General features: G+C 40.0%; 1 protein-coding gene across 4 annotated transcripts in view; it reads right to left on the bottom strand.

Moving 5' to 3' along the window:
- Positions 1-1,317: 1,317 nt before the first annotated feature.
- kiaa0586 (KIAA0586 ortholog) overlaps positions 1,318-16,361 on the bottom strand; it is a 90,801-nt gene continuing 75,757 nt past the window's right edge. For 2 of the 4 annotated variants that reach the window (XM_048600287.1, XM_048600290.1), the window contains one exon: positions 11,983-12,350. In XM_048600287.1, the coding sequence (XP_048456244.1) occupies positions 12,202-12,350 (149 nt within the window). In that variant the 3' untranslated portion in view covers positions 11,983-12,201. Of the gene's footprint in view, positions 1,337-6,509; positions 6,529-11,982; positions 12,351-16,361 lie in introns of those variants that run through there. The other 2 variants (XM_048600288.1, XM_048600289.1) reach the window with 2 other exon arrangements.

The raw sequence follows: 16,361 nt of genomic DNA, 5'->3' as shown, positions 1-16,361 counted from the left end.
AACCCCCTTCCCCTCCCCCATTTCTGAAGCAGGGTCTAGGCCCGAAATGTCAGCCTTCCTGCTCCTCTGATGCTGCTTGGCCTGCTGTGTTCATCTAGCTCTACACCTTGTTATCTCAGATTCTCCAGCATCTGCAGTTCCTACTATTTCTGAAACAGAATTTATGCTGTTGAGGTGGGGTAAGTGGAACAAACTTGTATGTGAAGCCTGTATGATCCTTAGGTGATTTAATGGGGACAATGTTGAAAGGATGTTTTCCTCTTGTGGGAGAATCTAGAACTAGGGGTCATTGTTTAAAAAATAAGTGGTGCCCATTGAGCATGAGGAAACACTTTTTTTTTCTCAGAGGGTTATGAGTCTTTGAAATTCCTTTCATCAAAAGGCGCTTGAATATTTAAGCCTTTAAATATTTTTAAGGCAGAGGTAGATGGATTATTGATTACTAAGGGGATAAAAGATTATTGGGGATAGACAATAATGTAGAGTTGAGGTTAAAATCAGATCAGCCATCTTATTGAATAATAGAGCAGGTTCCAGGGGCTGAGTGGCCTACTCTTGTTCCTTCTTGGTGAGGGCAGAGCAGGGAAAGGTTGAGAAATTAGAGATCAAAAGTGTCATAAAATAAACAGAGGATCTTCTTCCACTGCACTAGTGCAGGATGTTGGTACTGCTGAAGTCACTAATATTCACCTGGAACAGGAAGTTGATGCCTATTCCACCAATAGGGATATGTACAATATAGCTGATGTCATTATTATGTTATTGGCACCAGTCATCACCCTGCTTGACTCGGTGCCCATCTGCCCAGCTGTGAATGTACTCCTGTGTGCCCTTCCAATCCTTAGCTTGCCATTTGCTCGGCACTGTAAAACTCAGAAACAGTTGAAACCACAGAAACATTTCAAAAATAACTTTCTTCTGTTCGTATAGTTGATAAAATGGCTTTGACTCCATATTATGAATGCAGGAGACAGCACCTCTAGCAGTGACCTCACAAGCACTGTGATAGCCTGGGTGGGAAGTAAGCTCCTTGCAGTTTGTTTGGGGCAGCAAACGCAGACAAAAGAAATAATAATGATTGTATAGAAGGAAAAATGTAAATCCATTGTCTGTGCTAATAACAGAATAAAGATGAGCTGTGGCTAAAACTTATTATTAACTATAAAAAACCAGATACAGGCACTCGGGTGGGTGGATGGGCAGGCAGGTATCAAAATGAAGGACAGAGTTCATTGTCTGAGATTGTTGCACTCCATCTGAAGTCCAGAAGGCTGTAAAGTGTCTAACAAGAGAAGGAAGTGCTTTTCCTCTAATTTGTTCCATCATCACAAGAAGTCTGCAACAGAGGAGGAGACTATTAAAATATTGCAGATGCTGGAAGTCTGAAATAAAAACAAAGTGCTGGAAATATGCAGCAGCTCTGGCAATCTGTTTTTCTCTGGACATTGATATTGCCAGATCCTCTGAATATTTCCAGTGCTGTTTTCTCTTCCTGGATGCCTTTTCCTGTTTATAATTTTAAAACTCTCGTACTGGAACTAACTGACAGTGGCGACAAGAACTTATTGTCTGGAGAGTCAACATGTTTCAATCTTCACTTTTAGAATCCAAGATCCCAATCTCATTGGTCTGTGTTTCTCAAATTGATCATTTGTGGTCACTGGAGATAGTGACAATGTACATGCTGCCAATCCACCTAGTGTCATTGAGCCTACTACCTTCCAGTAGTTGAGGCCAGTTTTAAGAAAAGGGATAATCTAAGAAGAAAGCGATCAAGTGAATGATCTCTTTAAAAAATTCCAAGGCATTATTTTAATTTTTTTTTGTTTATCTGAGGGAATTTAGGTCCTAATGCACATGAAGGAAATTTAAACTTTCAGCAATCTGATTGTGCTGTCATTCATATATTTCATATTTGGGGAAAAAGAACTCGTTATCAAAACTGTTTTTAAAAAATCCCTTCAGGCAACCAGTTGGTTATGCAAACACACTCTGTCACATCAAAAACTGATAATCCTTTAATAACCACTTAAAAGTTTTTTTTTTGATTTAAAAATAAACACAGGCCCTTTGCTGATATAAGTGATTCAGTAGCCTTATAAACACAGCCAAACATACATAATACATTCAGCCTCATTGTGCCTTCTTGGCTGAGAGCTAAGACATCAATTAAAGCGCTGAAACAGCTGAGCCTGAGTGCGGGGAATGATTGGCAATTCTGGATCTCTGATCATTCTGTCAATGCATGATTTATAAGGAAGCAATTTTCAATATTTGCCCCATCTGCTATTAAAATTTTGCAGGGTATTATGATTTGCCTGTATTGGCATGTGGTAAAAGGATAATTTTATGAAAGTGAGAAGTTCTGAAAGAATGATTTTCGGAGATTTTTAACACAAGCGATTGTTACTGTAGGGTTCATTGGCTCTGTCAAATAAGGAGTCAGACGTAGAGGTACTGCAGCTTGCCATGGAAGATATTGTACCATATACCTAGGGCAAAGCCCCACATCAAGGTAGGTCTTTTTAACAACCCCCTTGGTACCCAGCAGCTCCTGTAGCTGCTGCAGAACTTTTTTCTTTCTTTGGTTGGCTTAAAATCTGTATCCGTGCACACAACAATCCCTACTCTCCATCTTGAATTCCGAGAAATGAAATCCCAACTTCAAAACCAGTACCTCCCCAGGTGGACAAGCAAAGCCAAACATTTGGTCAAAGTCAGGTTTCCAGAAGTGTGCTAAAGGTGGTAGAGAGGTTTACTGAAGGAATTCCAGAATTTAGTGCCTAGACAACTGAGGGCACAGTCACCAACAGTGGTCCAATTATGATTGGAGTTTTGTGGGGCCTGAGGAGGTTACAGAAATAAAGAAAACCAGAAACATTCGAAAAAGAAGACTTTTTTTTGTTTATGCAATTGTTTAAAATGGCTTTGATTCAAGGTGGTCCAGATCTTTAATGCGGGAAGTAGCATCTCTGGCAGTGTTATCACAAGCATTGTGACAGCCGGGGTTGGGGAGAGGGTGAGCTCTTGCAGATTTTGTGAATTGGAATTTAAGGAGGGATTTCAAACAAAAATGAGAATTTTAAAATAAGGATGCCATTCGTTCAGGAACCAATGTCGGTCAGTGAGCACAGGCCTGATGAGGGGGATAAAATGGACTTGCTGCAAATTAACTCGTGTAACAGCTCTCTGAATGATCTCACCGTTTATGGAATGTGGGAGATCAGCCAGTAGTGTTGGGATCATCAATGCTAAAGGTATCAAAGGGATAAGTATTTCACCAAGAGATGGGCTAAGAAAGGGAGGATAGCAAACAATTTTACAGAGACTGGATTTATGCTCTTTGAATTGTACTTCCCCTTTCATATACCAATATCAGCATATACTTTCATTGCTTTCTGCCTCGTGCTTATTGAGCTTCTCCTTAAATTCATATTTACTATTTTCCATAACTACTCCACTTAATGGCAAGTTCTGCATTCTCATCAGTCTCATGAATCCCTTGCTGTGTTTATTAGTGACTGCTTTGCGATTTAAGGATTTGCAGCTTTCAATTCCTCATCAATAAAATTAAACTTTTATTAAATCATCATTCAGACTTCCCTTTTCTAGAGAAGAGTCTCAGCTGATTCCATCTTCCCTGCTGGTTATCATCTCTTAGTTCTGGTTGGCCTCACTGCTACTGATTTTTTTTTTGTTTCTATTAACTGCAAGCTACTTAAAGTACACAGATAGTCCTGCTATAGTGGGTGTTTCGTTGATGCCAATTGGCTGTAACACGATTGAATAGTGGACACTGTTTGGATAATGTGAACTTTATGCTGTACAAGTATAGCGATTTTCCTATCGCATGATTTTCTATAGCAGGTCACACAATACACTACTATCGCATTACAGGAGAACTACCTGTACAATGGAAAATATGGCTGATTTTTCTTCTTAATCCATTTGTGTGATGAGGGCATCGTAGGTTGGCCTGCATTTATTGCCTGTCCCTAGTTGTCCTTGAGAAGGCACTGGTGACCTGTCTTCTTGAACTGCTGCATTTCCCAATTATATTTGTCCACATGATTCGAAGCTACTTAGAGACCCATTAGCAAGATTGAGTATGTTTTTGAGTATGTGAGTAATAACACCTTTCTCATAATGAACGGATAAAAATGACATTGTTACTTCCCGAAAATTTGTAAGATTTTAATGTCATTTGTATAATATAGAAGGTTCTGTTTTACAAATCACAAAGGGCAGCTTTCAGATGTTTCAGATGTATTTAGCTGCTTGAAAACCCCTAAGTAGGGAACAGTAAAATTTGATCTCTAGGCTAAATGTTTCTCTTAGGTTTGAAGTAAAGCGACTTGATGCGTTTGCTTTGATCCCTGACCTCTCTTCATCCAGATGTCCGTTCCATCCACTTCTCCAGTTGCTGGATTAAAAACTCAACCTTCAGAGAGATTATCAGGACTCATAAGTCAGTTTATTATCAATGTTATGGGATATTTATTAAAACAGCCTGACGGTAAATGGCCAATTTTTAAAAAAAGATTGTGATATTTGATTCCGTAGGGAAAACAAAGCCAAAACTGAATCCTTTCCAGTTAACCTCATGGCAAAATACTTTTCAGATATTTCCTATGACCGATAAAATCTTCCCATAAAATATACAACCAGCACTAGTGCTTGAAGTTAAAGATAATTCTGTGGGTTAGTACTTTGAATGTTAAGCAGTTACTTTTTTGTGTTGTTTATTATTGTTAGTTCAAGCAAAGCCAACCTGCTTTACATGTTAATTTTACAGATGGAGAACAGAAATAGCTACATTTTAATTACGTCAAGCTAGAGTGATTTCAGCACTCCAATACCCAGCACAGGGAGAAAAGTAATCATCATAGTTTGGCATTCATTCATTCATCTGTGCCCTGCCTGAAGGCAGGTTTTGGTTCATCAGCTGCTGCTGCTTCATCTTGACCCATTTTTCTTGGCATTTTTGTCTGTGCTGGGTTTTTTTTTTCCCAGTGATGGTGGTGCTTTCCACTACTGGGGACAGGGCAATGAGGCATGTCCCAAGTCTACCTCAGCTGGAATGGGAATTTAAACTCCTGCTAGAATTTATCCGAACCATCTTGCTACCTGAACTATGAGCCCATAATTTGCCAAACTGCTGGCCAAAAATTATACATTTTTGTTATAAAATGAAATTTAAAAAAACTCCTCACCAAACTGTTCTTCCGTCTGTCAGACTGAAATAGTCTTGAATATCTTGCACAACCTTGGCTGGCTGGTTAAAGGCATAAAAAGCAGTTGTTCTGATTTATTGGATCAGCGAACCTACGAATTAATTCTCTGATCGAGTCAACCAAGTTTAATGCCTAGAATAGGGTTAGAACTATTTCCAGCAGGGGTGGGCACAGCGGCTCAGTGGTCAGCATTGCTGCCTCACGGCGCCAGGGACCTGGATTCAATTCCATCCTTGGGTGACTATCAATGGCACTGCTATTGAATGTCAGGGAGAGCTGGAGATAGTTACTGTTTGGCACAAACGTTACATGTCACTTATTGGTTTAAGCCTGAACATTGTTCATCTCTTGCTGCAACTGTGAATGTATTTTATTGTTTCAGAATCTGAAGTTCTGGATGGAACAGAACATCACGCAATCTGTGATTACTCTGCTTTGCTTCTGCCCCCGCCCCTTTTTTTTTGGATCTAATGATAATAGAGAAAAGGTATTTGAAAACGGTTGGAATTGATTAGTCCTGCTTTTGTGGACAGGATGTACATTGGCATCCATTTGTTTGAAAGAATAACAATTTGCCTATGGTGTAGCTGTACTACAACAGGTTGGCCAAAGGGTGGCCTTCTCGGGAACACAAGCATTGCTATTAGGGATGCGATTTCATTGGCGGCTAATAGCCTTTCTTGTGTCTAATGCACTCAGGCCTTTCTTAACATGGAATAAATCAAATGTCTGAAGATTAATACCTGACTGGAGGTGGGGTAATTGTCATAATTTCATAATACTTGAGCAGTTTGCCTGTGTTGGTGGGTTGATAGAAGATACAATGATCATACTGACAGAATCTTCCAATCAAGGAAACTGGGGAGGAGATATCGGTGAAGGAAAAAGCCAAATAAGGTAAAGACTGAAGTGTTTAGCTGCAAAACAGCAGCTAGAGAAAGAATAAATATGAATTGCGGGAATAGTTCCTAAACAAGATATGCAGAGGCGTTGTTTTTGTTTTGTACTCTTTATTCAATTTAAAAAGAATTGTGAATTGCATAGTTAACATTTTTACACGTTAACCTAGAAGAACAAATATTGCAATTACCAAATTCCTCAAACCTTATTGAGTACTGAGTGTTTGTATTTTTTTATATTTCTCAGCCTTTCTTTCTTCCTGTTTCACCTGCTGTGGGCAGTCAATCTCATTTGTCTCATGACATTGCCACTGCAATGTAGTGAGGGAGAAGGATCCAGTTATTTTTTCTATCTCGTGATCTTTACTCACTCCTTGTGAAAAAGCAGTAAGACCCTAGAATGAATAAATAGAGTAACCATAGTAATATCTTCAGCATAGATGACTGTTCGTCGCATACGGCTGTAACTTTCCAAATCTTATTAACTGCCTGCAAACATTGAACTGAAATTTGATGACCTTTTCCATCGAAATACCAATTTTATTTCCTGCTCTATTGCCTCAAACATTGCCACTTAATATAAAATCCATTTATCACCTCTATTTAATTTTCTGACAATATCTATAATGCAATCTTATACATTGGCTATTTCTGAGCCAATGAATTGGGCTAGTCAAATCCTCGATTGTAACTATTTACAGAAATGTGAACTTGGAGCTGCATCCTGTCATCAACAGCAAAGCATATTTCTAATCACCTTCCTATTACTGTTGAACAATGCAGCAAAGAATATCTCATTATATTAATCATAGAATCCCTTCAGTGCGGAAGCTGACTATTCTGCCCATCAAGTCCACATTGACCCTTGGTATAGCATCTCGCCCAGACACACCCCACCTACCCTGCTCCTGTAACCCTGCATTTCCCATGGCTAATCCACCTAGCCTACACATCCCTGGACACTGAGTAATTTAGCATGGCCAATCCATCTAACCTGCACATCTTTGGACAGTGGGAAGACACCAGAGCACCTGGAGGAAACCCACGCAGACACGGGGAGAATGTTCAAATAATATGGATTCAGGCAACTGTCTATGTGGTATTTGCACAAAGTATCAGTGGAAAGTTTCACTAGGATCAACTGTTAATGCTGATCATTCCTGACTGCTCCTGTTTTCATCTGACTTTGAAATTCGATGATGCTGAAACATGTGTTGCTTGCAAGTAAATGATGCTTGTGACAGTGGCAAAATGCAACTTTTCACCTGCAGGGGACAGCCCAAAGAGAATGAAAAACACTCCTATAGTATCTTTCATAATTTCAGAACATCTTAAAAAATTTTACAGCCAACGGGATATATGTGAAGTGTAGTCACTGTTGCAATGTGGGCAAAAGTGGTTGTAATGTTCCAGAGTCAGCTATGTGATAAATTCAGTTTTTGGTTGATCAGGACACCAGAACACCTGTATTTTCCTTCAAATAATTTTATGCATATTTTGCATTCAATGAATAGACAAATATGATCACTGTTTAACTTTTCTCATCTGAAAAATGGTATCTCCAGTTCAGCACCTTTTTTTTTATTTCTGCATTTAAACACCAGCCTATGTCAACTTCTCAAGCTTTGAATACTTGGTACTTTGACTGAGAAATAAAAGCACTACGACTGAGCCAGGAGAAAAAGCTGACTATTTATTATCTGGTCTAAGGTTCAACATAGCGTAGCAACTGGTGGTAAAATTAACAAGATATATAAAAACAAAACCAAATAGCAAACTGAATAATATTATGAAATAGTTCCTCAGAGCACATTAAGGACAGCAAGCCTGCTGATGTGTCACAGTTGCAGCAGGTTCCTGGATACCACTTTGGTCCAGAGCAATCACATCTATTGCAAGTATTTAAAGTTTGGCAGTTTTGGCTCAGTTTGAGCAGGAGGCAGAACTAAAAGATATAGTGACATGTCAGGGCCTATCAGGAAGTAGTCACATCTCTTGGGATTGAGTCATCTGGTTTGGTCAGGGTTCAGAGACCGGGGACTGTGACAACAACTTAGACACATAGGGGGACCCAAAGGACAAGAATTGCTACCTTTAGCACTGTCCAAAAGGTGTGAGATTCTTTCAGCTTGTCTGAATGATGGGGGGGGCTTCAAGATAGATCAGCTAACTAACCATGGCTTTCCTACTACAGGAAGCCGTTCCTTGGGTCAGGGTAGGGAGATGCTGGGAGTAGAGTAAGAAGGAATGTAGTAGTAGTAGGGACATTTATAGTGAGGTGCATTGATGCCATTTTCTGCAACAGAAAGAGAGAGTCCGGATGGTTATGTTGCCTGCTGGTGCCAGAATTCAAGGCCATCTTGGGGCTGGAGGGGAACTTTTGACAGAACCCTCCCCCTCCCAATTAATATGGTCTATGTAGGTACCAACAATATTGGCAAGATAAGAAGGTTTTACTTAGTAATATGAAAACTTAGTTGCCAAATCGAGAAGCAGAGCCTCAAAAGTCATAATCTCTATTACCTGAGGCACTCGCAAATTGGTAAAGGGCAAATCTGGGACCTCTGCTCTTTGTGATCTTTATAAATGACTTGGATGAGGTGGGTTAGTAAGTCTGCCGATGACATAAAGGTTGGTGGAGTTGTGGACAGCGTGGCGAGCTGTTGTGGTTTGCAACAGGACATTGACAGGATGCAGAGCTGGCAAAGAAGTGGCAGATGGAATTCAACCCAGAAAAGCGTGAAGTGGTTCATTTTGGAAGATCGAATTTAAATGCAGAATACAGGGTTAATGGCAGGATTTTCAGCAGTGTGGAGGAAGAGAGGGATCTTGGGGTCTGTGTCCATCGATCCCTCAAAGTTGCCACCCAAATTGATAGGGTTGTTAAGAAGGCATATGGTGTGTTGGCTTTCATTGGCAGGGGGATTGAGTTTAAGAGTGCCGAGGTTATGCTGCAACTCTGTAAAACCCCTGGTTAGACCACACTTGGAATATTGTGTTCGTTCTCGTCACCTCATTATAGGAGGGATGTGGAAGCTTTAAGGAGGGTGCAGAGGAGATTTACCAGGATACTGCCTAGAATGAAGGGCAGGTCGTATGAGGAAAGGTTGAGGGATCTAGGGCTTCTTTTCATTGGAGCGAAGAAGGATGAGGGGTGACTTGATAGAGGTGTACAAGATGATGAGAGGCATAGATAGAGTGGATACCCAGAGACTTTTTCATAGGGTGGAAATGACTATCATATGGGGACATAATTTTAAGATGATTGGAGGAAGGAATAGGGGAGATGTCAGAGGTAGGTTCTTTACACTGAGAGTGGTGGGTGCATGGAATGAACTGCCAGCAGTGGCAGTAGAGTCAGATACATTAAGGACGTTTAAGCGACTCGTGGATAGGCATGTGGATAATAGTAAAATGAAGGCTATGCAGGTTAGATTGACCTTAAAGTAGGATAATAGGTTGGCACAACATCGTGGGCCAAAGGGCCTGTACTGTGCTGTACTGTTCTATGTCCTAAATCAATTTAGAGAAATGAATGCATGGCTCAAAGAACAGTGTGGGAGAAATGGGTTCTGGTTTGTGGGGCACTGGCACCAGTACCAGGGAAAGTGGGATCTATATTGTTGTGGGGGTTGGAGGGGGGGGGGGGTCTTAGCCTGAACTGTGCTAGGGTTGGTGTTCTAGCAAAGTGCATAACTTTAAATAAAGGGAAGTTTTAAACTAAATAGTGGGTGCAAGGGATCAAATTTGGGAAGGTGTGGTAAATCAAAGATCAGAGTAAAGACCAAAGAGAAAGACATTAATATGGCAAATGATAAACAGACCATGACAGGAAAGAATAGAGAATGCAAATCTAAGACAACCAAGAGATAAAATTAGAATTTACAAAAGGATAATAGTTCTGTATTGAAATGCAAATAGCATTTGAAACAAAACTGAATTGAGTGCAAATAGAAATGATTAAAATCTAGTACTTATTAGAGAGACATGGCTAAGGAATGACATGGATTGGTGCCTGAATCTTGAAAGGGTACATTTTAGGAAGGACAGGGAGCTATGAAAAGATGAAGTAGTGGCTCTGTATTTTAATGATATTAACACAATGGACAGATGACCCAAGTTTAGGAAAGCAAGATGTGGAAACAGTTTGGGTAGAAATGAAAAATGATAAAATCAAGAAATCACTTACGAGAGTTGTCTGCAATCACCCTAACAGTAACCACATGGTAGGCTGTAGTATAAAGGAAGAAATAATGACAGCTTGTCAGAAAGGTAGACTAATGATTAGGGGAGATTTTAATCTAGTTACTAATTGGAAACGTTAGGTGGGCAATGGTAGCCTAGATGAGCTCATGTAATAGTTTCTCAGAATAGCATGTTCTGAAGCTGAACAGAGAAGTACATACTAGACCAAGTATTGTGTAATAGGACGCAATTAGTGATATCACAGTGAAGATGTCCTTAGGTAGCAGTGAACTATTACATTGAATCATTGAATTCAACAATCATTAAGGGAGAGAACTGTGTCTATGACTTTTTTTTAAAATAAGGGGAATTAAGATGGCTGGAAAGTGGTGTTGATGAAAATGAATTGGCAAATTAGGTCCTCTTGCATGAATCTCGAAGGCAGTATGCAGGTACTGGAAGTACTTAGGAAAGCTAACAATGTATAATGTATCCAAACGTGAACTGAATACAAAAGTAGAGAGGTAATGCTTCTGTTATGCAGGGCATTGATGAGACTGTGTGCGTACAGCACTCCAGATGCAGTATTGGTCACCTCATTAAAGAGGGATGCTATTGTGTTGGAGGAAGAACAGACGAAATTCAGTACTCTGATACCTGGAATGGACAGCTTGTCTTATAAGAAAAAGGTTGCACAAGTTAGGCTTGTATTCATTTGAAGCTTAGAGTAAGAGGCAACTTGATTTGAAGCGTATAAGATCCTGAGTGGCCTTGACAGGGGAGATGTTGGGAGGATATTTTCTTTCGCTGACAAATCTAGAACTAGGAATCGCCCATTTAAATTACAGATGAGGTGAATTTTATCTGGACAGAGGATTGAGAGACTTTGGAACTCTCTTCCTGAAAAAGTGGTGGCAGTAAAGTCCTTTGAATATTTTTAAGGCAAAGGTAGATTCTTTTTAAGCAAGCAAGTTATTAGGCGTAGGCAGGAATGAGGATTTGAGATTTTAATCAGATAGCCCCTTGAGCCTACTCCTGCTCCTAATTCACATGTTTGTATGTTGATAGCCTAGTTCTTGAGCATGGAGAAGAGTAAGTAATGTGCTAGATATGTGTGCATTCCTGAAGGCCATTTGGGTTGAGAATGGTATGGTCAGAAGCCTGGGACCATGACACAAATTGCAGCAACAGACAATTGAGGCTACAGAATTTTCTCATTCTTGTAAGGTTTTAAGTGCTGTTGATGTAAGGTTTCACAAAGATGACAATGTTGAGTATAAGTACCTATTTCTACTTCAAAGCTTTTTTTAAAAAAAATGTGGAAAATCAAGGCATACCTTTTTTTTTTAATGGGCAGAACGAAAATATACAGACATTTGGAAAATGTTAATATTTTAATAATGATCTCTATAGAATTGTGTAAATTGATGTGTAAAAATATTTGAAACAGAGCAAGTTTTTTGTTTTTAAAATTTGTGCTAGTTTGTCATGAGTACAGGTGATAACTATCAGCAGCCAAGCAATACAATTTGTTACTTGTCCTTTTAATGAAAACGGTATTTTTCTATGTGGGTTTGGGAGAGAAATTAAAGGAACCCCTAACTACAAACATTGCATTTCAGTTTCCTTTCTATAAAATTCAAAAATAATATTTATTAGACTTCTTAGGAAATAAACTCAATTTATTCAACAAAAACACAATCATGATTGTATCAGTTTTATTACAAGATATTGCAATCAAGAATAAGGCTTTAGCCATCATGTGTTACAACAAACATAAATTAGAATCATCAAAAATTAGAATTAAAAAAATGAAGATAATGTTCCAAAATACTCACGAGAAAATTTGTATAATAATAAGATTTTTATAAGAATGTTAAGGTTTAAAATATCTCAGCCCCAGAAGTGTCATCATCATCATCATCTATAGCACTGATGCTACCAGACTGCTCCTCTTCATTCATGGAAGGTAACATTACAGACATTTTCAAAGGAGTTGCTTGAAGTTTAGAAGACTTTTCAGCCTTGGTACCTTTTTTAAGAATAATATTAAACAAATTATGATGAATTCAGGTTCCAAAATTATGAAAAATATCTAACTTGTTAAGGTCAGGCAAAATTTTTCCATAAGCAGAACCCAAGGTGATTTTGCAGTACCAAAATTATTCCCCATTTCTGCTGTTTCAGCTTGTACTTACCAGAAAACATTAACTTAAACTGCAGCCCATTATGTTCAATTTTAATGGCATATTTGGAAATCACCTATCAAATATCTGATCTGGAATATGTAATTGCCACTGTTAGACCATAAAACCATAAGATATAGGAGCAGAATAAGGCCACTGAGTTTATCAAGTCTGCTCTGCCATTCAATAAGATCATGTCTGACCTGATATTCCTCAACTCTGCTTTCCTGCCCTATCCCCATGACCCTTGATTCCTTGACTGATTTTTAAAAAAAAAATCAGTCTATGTCAATATGTTAAAACACCCAGTCTCGATAGCTCTGTGGTAAAGAATTTCGTATACTCTGAGAAGATGTTAGAATGAAGGGCAAGGCTGGCAAGAGTGGGGAACACTGGATGACTAGGGATATTGAGGCTCCGGTCAAGAAAAAGGAGAAAGCATATGTCGGGTATAGACAACTGGGATCAAGTGAACCCCTTGAGAAGTGTAAGGGGAATGGGGAAAGTGTAAGAAGGAAATCAAGAGGGCAAAAACGGGATAGTTTTGGCAGATAAGGTTAAGGAGAATCTTAAAGAGATTCTACAAGTATATTTTTAACAACTAGGGAGAGAATAGGGTGCCTTAAAGATCAACAAGGATGTCTAGGTGTGGAACCACAGGAGTTGGTTGAGATACTAACTGAATATTTTGCAGCAGTATTTACTGTGGAGAAAAGCATGGAAGCTAAGGGATCTTGGGGGAATAAATAATCTTACCTTAAACAGTCCACATTACAGGTGAGGTGCTAGAGGTCTTAAAACATAAAGGTGGATAAATACCAGGGAACCTGATCAACTGTATCCTCGGACATTGTGGGAAGCTAGGGAAGAAATTGCGGGGAGATATTTGTATCATCTACAGCCACGGGTGAGGTGCTGGAAGACTGGAGAGTGGCTAATGTTGAATCTTTTAGTTTCAAAGAGGATGCAAAGAAAAGGCAGGGAGCCAGTGAGTCTGACATCAGTGGTGGGTTAGTTGTTGGAGGGGATTCTGTGCATTGGAAATCGTATCTCTCAAGCTTGATTGACTTTTTTTTTGAGGATGTGACCAAGAAGATGGATGAGGGCAGAGCTGTAGATATTGTCTACTTGGACGTTATCTGCACGAGCTTTAGCAAGGCCTTTTGACAAGGTTCTACATGGTATACTGGTTCGTAAAGTTAGATCACATGGGATCCAGGGAGAACAAGCCAATTGGATACAAAATTGGCTTGACGGCAGGGGACAGACGGTTGTTTCTTGGACTTGAGGCCTATCACCAGCCGTGTTCGCTATCGGTGCTGGGTCCGCTGTTTATCATTTTATAAAAATGATTTGGATGAGCATATGGGACATGTGGTTAGTAAGTCTGTGGGTGACACTAAAATTGGTTGTATAGTGGACAGTGAACACAAGAACATAAGAACTAGGAGCAGGAGTAGGTCATCTGGCCCCTCGAGCCTGCCCCGCCATTTAATAAGATCATGGCTGATCTTTTGGAGACTCAGCTCCACTTACCCGCCCACTCACCATAACCCTTAATTCCTTTACTGTTCAAAAATTTATCTAGCCTTGCCTTAAAAACATTCAGTGAGGTAGCTTCACTGGGCGGGGAATTCCACAGATTCACAACCCTTTGGGTGAAGAATTTCCTCCTGACCTCAGTCCTACATCTACTTCCCTTTATTTTGAGGCGATGCCCTCTAGTCCTAGTTTCACCTGCTAGCAGAAACAACCTCCCTGCCTCCACTTTATCTATTCCCTTCATAATCTTATATGTTTCAATAAGATCTCCCCTCATTCTTTTGAATTCCAATGAATATAATCCCAGTCTACTCAGTTTCTCCTCATAATCCAACCCTCTCAACTCTGGAATCAACCGAGTGAATCTCCTCTGCACCCCCTCCAGTGCTACTATATCTCTTCTCAAGTAAGGAGACCAAAACTGCACACAGTGCTCCAGGTGTGGCCTCACCAGGACCCTATACAGCTGCAGCATAGCCTCCCTGTTTTTAAATTCCATCCCTCGAGTAATGGCAGACAAAATTCCATTTGCCATTTTAATCACCTGGCCTTTTGAAGAAGGTTGTCTAAGAGTACAACGGGATCTGGATCTGCGAGGAGTGGCAGATGGAATTTAATTTAGACGAATGTGAGGTGTTGTATTTTGGTAAGGCAAATTAGGGCAGGATTTACGCAGTCAATGGTAGGGCCCTGAGGAGTGTTGTTGAACATAGAGACCTAGTGGTTCAGGTACATAATTCCTTGAAAGTGGCATCACAGACAGGGTGGTGAAGATATTTGGTATGTTTGCCTTCATTGGTCAGACCGTTGACTATAGGAGTTGGGATGTCATGCTACGGCTGTCCAAGACATTGGTGAGGCCACTTTGAGTACTACATACAGTTCTGGTTGTCCTGCTATAGGAAAATGTTGGAAAGGGTGCAGGAAAGATTTACAAGGATGTTACTGGGACAGGAAGGTTTGATTATAAGGAGAAGCTGGATAGGCTGGGATTTTCCCTGGAGCATAGGAGACTGAGGGGTGACCTCTTACAGGGGTGTTCAAAATCACGGGAGGCATAGATAAGGTGAATGACCAAGATCTTTTCCCCAGGGTAGGGGAGTCTAAAACTAGAGGGCATAGGTTTAAGGTGAGAGGGGAAAGATTTTAAAGAGGACCTGAGGGACAACATTTTCTACACAGTGAGAGTTTTGTATATGGAATCAACTGGCAGAGAAAGTGATAGATACAGGTACAGTTACAACTTTTAAAAGCTATTTGGACAGGTACGTGGATAGCAAAGGATCATAGAGATGTAGGCCAAATGTAAGCAAATGGGACTAGTTTAGTTTGGGAAACATATCAGCATGGATGAATTGGACCAAAGGGTCTGTTTCCACACTGTATGACTCTTACCCTGTGAAAATTCCTCATCTGATTTAAGTGAGTGATGCCTAACTCAGATTACACCCTCGGGTCGTAGACAATCTTTTAGCATCTATGTCAACTTCTCCACCCCTAAGAACTTTTCTTTCAATAAAATCACCTTTCCATTTTTCTAAACTCCAAGAAGTACAAGTGCAACCTTCACATCTCTCTCCTGATTTTGAAAATCCTTCCATACCCGTAATCAACTTAGTAAATCTTCTCTGGACTGCCTACAATGTCATTTATATTTTTCCTTAGATAAGGGGATTAAAATTGTTCACAATATTGTGGGTATGGTCAGGCAAATTCCTTGTATAGTTTTAGAAAGACCTCCCTATTTCTATATTCCATTCCTTTTGAAGTAAAGGCCAATAGTCCATTTGCCTCCCTATTACCTGTTGAACGTGGATGCTAATATTTTGTGATTCATGCGTGACGACCCCCAAATCCCTTTGCACAGCAACTTTCTGCAGTCTTTTCCTATTGCTCTTGGCAAAGTGCATAACTTCATGGTTTCTCACATTATATTTCTCGTTTCTGCCCACTTTCACACAATCTGTATATATCCCTCTGTATCCTTTTTTTCTGAAGATGGATCCTGACCCGAAACATCATCTTTCCTGTTCCTCTGACGCTGCCTGGCCTGCTGTGTTCCTCCAGGTCCACAGTGTTCTCTCTGACTCCAGCATCTGCAGTTCTTGCTATCTCAGTGATTTATATCCCTCTGTAGACTGTTTGCGCCATCCTCACTATTTGCCTTGCCAGGTATTGGGCCATCCACAGACTTGGCAATGATACATTCATTATCCAAGTCATTAATATGTATTGTAAACAACAGTGGTCCCAGCACTGATTCCTGGGGTTCTCCACTAGTTACAGGTTGACACCTTAAAGGTCCCCTTTATCCC

This window comes from Rhincodon typus, chromosome 8, assembly GCF_021869965.1.
Source record: "Rhincodon typus isolate 14 chromosome 8, sRhiTyp1.1, whole genome shotgun sequence".
NCBI classification, from domain to species: Eukaryota; Metazoa; Chordata; class Chondrichthyes; order Orectolobiformes; family Rhincodontidae; genus Rhincodon; species Rhincodon typus.
Note: the sequence above shows the minus strand (reverse complement) of the source record. Positions and strands in the feature narration are given on the sequence as shown.